At 34.8% G+C, this 5,810-nt stretch overlaps 1 protein-coding gene across 1 annotated transcript; it reads left to right on the top strand.

Annotated features, from left to right (window-relative positions):
* Positions 1–3,529: 3,529 nt before the first annotated feature.
* LOC127207389 (olfactory receptor 10AG1-like) lies at positions 3,530–4,489 on the top strand. Its single transcript, XM_051166782.1, has one exon. The coding sequence runs from the start codon at positions 3,530–3,532 to the stop codon at positions 4,487–4,489; it is 960 nt and encodes a 319-aa protein (XP_051022739.1).
* Positions 4,490–5,810: the final 1,321 nt, after the last annotated feature.

Here is a 5,810-nt window from a genome sequence, read left to right as displayed (position 1 = left end):
CACTTGCAAGGATGAGTTAGAGCTCAGTTGCGTTTTTGATGGTATGTAGGGTATGTAACCTCGTCATTCCTCAGCTACACATGAAAACAGCGTATGACAATATTTTATTTGGAACACATTAAATAAGATGTGCAAGCTAGCCAATATCATAGTATTTAGAACAAAAGAAATGTACAGAAACTGTCATTGTGACGACAAAATGTCAATGGTCAGATCATTCTTCATTTACCTAAATTTATAACTAGTCCCAGTAACAGAGTATAAAACATGAATAACCAGGGGACAGCGATTGACACTGATGCAGGAAACAGATTTTCAGGAAAGACACTGTAGGAATCATGGTTCCCAACGTGACACTCCCAAGAATCACTGATTGTTGGCTGAGAGAGCACACGTCCAATAATAATGATCAAAATAGATGATTTTGAGAATGCTATATTTCATATTGTTATTTGACTATATATTTGATATTTTCTGTGTTTTCATAACAAAGTCAACCCAGAATATAAGATGAAAATACAATTACAAAGACTGGCCTACTTTTTTTTTTTTTTAGAGAGTTTTCTCTTTTCTTTTCTTAGAGTTGTTTGTTTGTTTGTTTGTTTTGGTTTTTGAGACAGGGTGTTTCTGTGTAGCTGGCTGTCTTGAACTTGTTTGTAGACCATACTGGCCTCCACCTCTCAGAGATCCCCCTGTGTCTGCCTCTCTGAGTGCTGGGATTACAGGTGTGTGTCACTGCACTCAGCCCAGAGTTTTTGTTCGTTTGTTTTAGTTTTGTTTTGCTGTGGTTACTGATTACATCCCTCAGTGTAGGATGAGACACTAATTCTTAGCTCAGTATTTCTACTGAGATACAAAACCTTTTTTTAACTCTCCTAAACTGAGGATGAGGGTATTTATTAGTGAAGTGTGATACCATGGGCTAAATGACAGTGATGAATGTGGTACGCTAAGGACAGATACAGAATGAACAGGACTACAGCAGCTATTTTCCAGGTCATATGGCTCATAGGCTCTGATCTTCCTGGAACAAAACACCCACTTGAACTAGATATCAGTCACTGCAGGAATAAAAGGCAAGTGCCGACTATTTTAATCAGGATATGGAAGTGGGGGTGGGGGGTACTGGTTGTAATGTGAATACATTATAATAATAAAAAATTAAAAATAATTTAATTTAAAAAGATACCTACTTTCCATCGTAATTCATTCAATGTTAATTCATCTTATCAGACTGTTAATGAAGACAGTGAATAAAAGTTCCTGCAATTCTTTCCTAGTATATACCAAACACTCACCTGTGTAAACAACTGACTGGTTATTATTAACTGGGTTTTTTTTTCTCCTAGAAAGTATTTTTTCATCTTTTTGAAAATGTAAAATTAACAAAACAATCCATTGATATTTTATGGTCTGAAAACATTTCACATTTACTGCTAAGTTTCAAATTATTTACTCTCTGATTCTTCAGTATCTTGAGTAACTAGTTATGATTTCTTCCTAAGGATCTTTTTATATCTAAGATAAGATCTGTTTGGTTGTATCCCTAAGCTCAGGAAGAACAGACACCAAACTTGTCTGTGGAATTTTATATATACTATTTGTGCAATCTCGTTATCCTTCATATAAACTATTCATTGACCCATCAGGATTGAGCAAACTTCAACTTTCTATGTTGGGGTTGTTTTTTCAAATCTATGTTGTTTGAATATTGTATGTATGTATAGAAATATGTGTGGAAAGCCATGTAAATATTGAAAGCATTTGAGTCTCTATAGAATGAAAAAGTAATTATGAAGTTATAAAACAAAAAGAAAATACACATATTATCAGCGATCAGAAAAACAAAATAGAGTTTGCAAGTAAAAATTTTAGAAATTACAATTGGAATCATGTTACATAAAATAATATTTACTCACAAATTTTGAGGGTTATGGTGTTTCTTCTTGTGAATGAGGAAGATGTGGGGAGGTTCCCAATTATTTGAAAATAAATCCAGAGTCAAAGGTTAACTGAACTCAGGAATTTTGGGTTAGTAAAAGGTAAACACGGTGTCAAAATAACAAATAGTTATAACATTTGGGGATGTGAGGTGGACACAGAAATTTTAAATCTTAGTAGCAGAGAGAAAATTCTGTTTCCTGTTGAAAAGGAAATGAATCTAGGACCTATTATACGAAAAAAGGGAAAAGTATTAAATTGAAGACCCTGTGAATCTTGCAGAATACACTTGTGAAATAAGTCATAGTCAGCATATTGGAAGGAAACAAACACTAGAAAATATTTAATGAAAAACAAAAATGATAACTAGGGTCTAGTACATGGGAGTAAATATTGAACATCTTTGATTGATAAAAGGTAACTAGTTGAGGGGTTACTAACTAAGGCATTTACTTAAATACTTTCTATATGCTAGTCAGAAATAGAGTACAAGCATATATTTCACATGATAGAGAGATATAGATATAGTTGTAGTTTCTCACTGTAGAGTAATAGTGAATTCATTAGTTTATTATGTACATATATACTTTTTAATTATATAAATATTACATATATTAAATGGTCCAGTTAGTTGAGTTGAAAGAAAGACTGCAAAAAAGTGTACATACTGAAGTTGAGTTTGATACTTGTAACCAAACTCAACTTCTTCTATATGTTTTGGTTTCCTTTTATGTTGTAAATTTGTAAATATCTCAACTTTGGTAAATATTCCTTCAAGGTCTCAAAGCTCAGATATAGGAATTTTATTATGTATGGGGACCAGGACAGTACTAAGTATATGTTATAAGAAAACTTTAATTTTTTTCAGAATCACAGTTTTTAAGAAACATTTGATTTTTCTACATATGATTTTTTAATGTTATATTATCTCTGGTATGTTTCTGCAGATACTACATCGGATATAATGATGCAAAACAGGCTCACTCTTGTCCTCATTATCTGGATGTCTTCTCACATAGCAATTGGTCTAGGTTCCTTGAAGCCAAGATAGCTTTACCAGGGCAGTACATTATTACTGAATGATGACTCAACTCCTCCCCTGAGATGCAACGCAATGTAAACGCTTTTAGTACAATGGGAAACTTTATCAAATTCAAAAATGTTATTAAACTACTTCTGTGACAAAAACCAAACAATTAAAGGCAACCATAGAGCCTGCTGACCAGGAGGCGATACCTTTTTCATTACCGAGTGCTACACATTGGTGGAAGCTGACTTAGTCAACGCATAGATGGCGTGAACCATGGAGATCTTGTGTACTTGCTCTGTGCTTTCTGTTTTCACTTGTGATGAACTAGCATACTTTATTATGAAGAGGAAATACAGATTTTTAACTGTGCTCTTTTTTAGTCCCATGAAAATATAGGAAGTGCGACTAAGTAGGTTTGTAAATAACTCAAGGAAATCAATACAACTGGACATCTCTCCTGTGTCTGTGGAGTTGACACTTTTGGTATGCCATGGTTTAAAAAAAAAAATCTGAACTCCATGGAATAAGTTGACTTTAAAACTTTGAAATCAGTCATCCATGGATGGATCCACACTACAGAATTCCCAACAAAGGAACCATTCCACATTGGTGGAATTCATCTTACTTGGCTTTTCTGATGTTCCCAATTTGCAAGATTTTCTTTTTGGCACATTTCTTATAATCTATATAATTATTCTAATGGGAAACACCCTCATTATCATAATTATTAGGGCTGACCCTTCCCTTCAGACTCCCATGTACTTTTTTCTTGGAAATTTTTCTTTCTTAGAAATATGCTATGTGTCAGTCACTCTTCCCAGGTTATTAACAGATCTCTACAAACAAGACAGAATAATTTCCTTTATGGCTTGTGCTACTCAAATGTATTTCTTTCTGGTCTTAGGGGCCACTGAGTGCTTTATTCTGACTGCTATGGCTTATGACAGATATGTTGCTATTTGCAACCCATTGCTGTACCCTCTCATCATGAATAGCAGCCTCTGTATACAACTGGCAGCTGGCTGTTGGATAAGTGGAGTTCCTGTTCATATAGGGTTCACATATTGGATCTTCTCTCTACCATTTTGTGGATCGAATAAAATGAATCACTTTTTCTGTGATATACCTCCAGTCCTGGCCCTAGCTTGTGGGGACACTTTTATGATAGAGATGATGATATATGTAATCGCCCTTTTAGTGGTCACTATTCCTTTTATGTTGATCCTTGGGTCTTATGTGAAAATAATCTCAACCATTCTGAAGCTTCCTTCTGCAACCGGGAGGGCCAAGGCCTTCTCTACATGTTCTTCTCACCTCATAGTTGTAGCGTTATTTTTTGGATCAGGTCTCATTACATACTTGAGGCCAAAGTCCAGCCATTCAGCAGGAATAGACAAATTCCTTTCTCTTTTCTATACTATTGTGACTCCAATGTTTAACCCCATGATATACTGTTTGAGAAACAAAGATGTTATGATTGCACTGAAAAAGTTCCTTCTAAGATGGATTGTATTATGACTTAAGAAACATACTTTATTTATTTGCATGACATTTATTCTTTTTAAAATCATGATACAATTACAGCATCCCTTTCCTTTCTTTCCTCATTCATACTCCTGCAATGTACCCTTCCCCTCACTCTTGATCAAATTCATCGCCAAGAACAATTTTTATAGCTGTGACATATACACCTATATACATAAAATATAATAAAACATGGATTTCCTTGGTGTTTGTCATTATGTCTCCCATTTCATATGTGATTTCGTTTATTTTAATATACTTGCTCTGCCTTTTAGTTAGTTTGGCTATGGGTTTGTCTATCTTATTGATTTTCTGAAACAACCAGCTCTTTAATTAATTTTTAGAATGCTATCTTTGTCCTAATTTATTGATTTCAGAGCTGAAGTTGATTATTTCCAGCCATCTACTCCTCTTGGATATGTCTACTTCTTTTTGTCCTAGAGTTCAGGTGTTCTGTTAGGTTCCTAGTATGGTATCTTTTCAATTTCTATATGAAGGCGCTTAGTGCTATGAACACTCCTCTGAGCACTGCTTTCACTGTGTCCCACAAGTTTGGATATATTGTATCTTCATTTTCTCTGAATTCGAAGAAGTTTTTAATTTCTTTTTTTTATTTCACCCCTTACACAAAGGCCATTGAGTAAAGATATTATAAGTTTCCATGAGTTTGTAGGTGCTTTGTTGTTTTTGTTGTTATTGAGTTCCCGCTTTAATCCACAGTGGTCTGATAAGATGCAAGAGGTTATTTCAATATTCTTGTATCTATTGAGGATTGCCTTGTGATGACTATATGATCAATTTTGGAGAAGGCTATGTGAAGTCCTTAAAAGAAGAAATATTCTTTTGTGTTTGCTGTCTAGGATGTGGAGAAAAGGGAACACTCCTCTATTGCTGGTGGGAGTGCAAATTTGTACTATCACTTTTGAAACCAATCTGGTGCTGTCTCAGAAAATTGCGAATAATGGTACCTCAAGCCCCAGTTATACCATTCCTGACCTTATACCCAAAAGATGCCTCACCACACAACAAAACATTTGCCCAACTATGTTCATAGCAGGCTTGTTCATAATAGCCCATATGTGTAAACAACCTAAATGTTCCTCAACTGAAGAACGGATAATGAAACTGTGGTACATTTATTCAGCTATCAAAACCAGGGAGATATTGAAAATTTCAGGCAAATGGATGGAACTAGAAAAGATCATTCTGAGTGAAGTAACCCAGACCCAGAACACAGGCATGGTATATACTTACACTTAAGGGGATATTAGCACAACATAGGTGTTCTCTGAGAGACTCCACCCAGGGGGCTACA

Source organism: Acomys russatus, chromosome 24 (genome assembly GCF_903995435.1).
Source record: "Acomys russatus chromosome 24, mAcoRus1.1, whole genome shotgun sequence".
Taxonomy (NCBI): domain Eukaryota; kingdom Metazoa; phylum Chordata; class Mammalia; order Rodentia; family Muridae; genus Acomys; species Acomys russatus.
The sequence above is the reverse complement of the archived record's forward strand: the minus strand, read 5'-3'. Positions and strand labels throughout refer to the sequence as shown.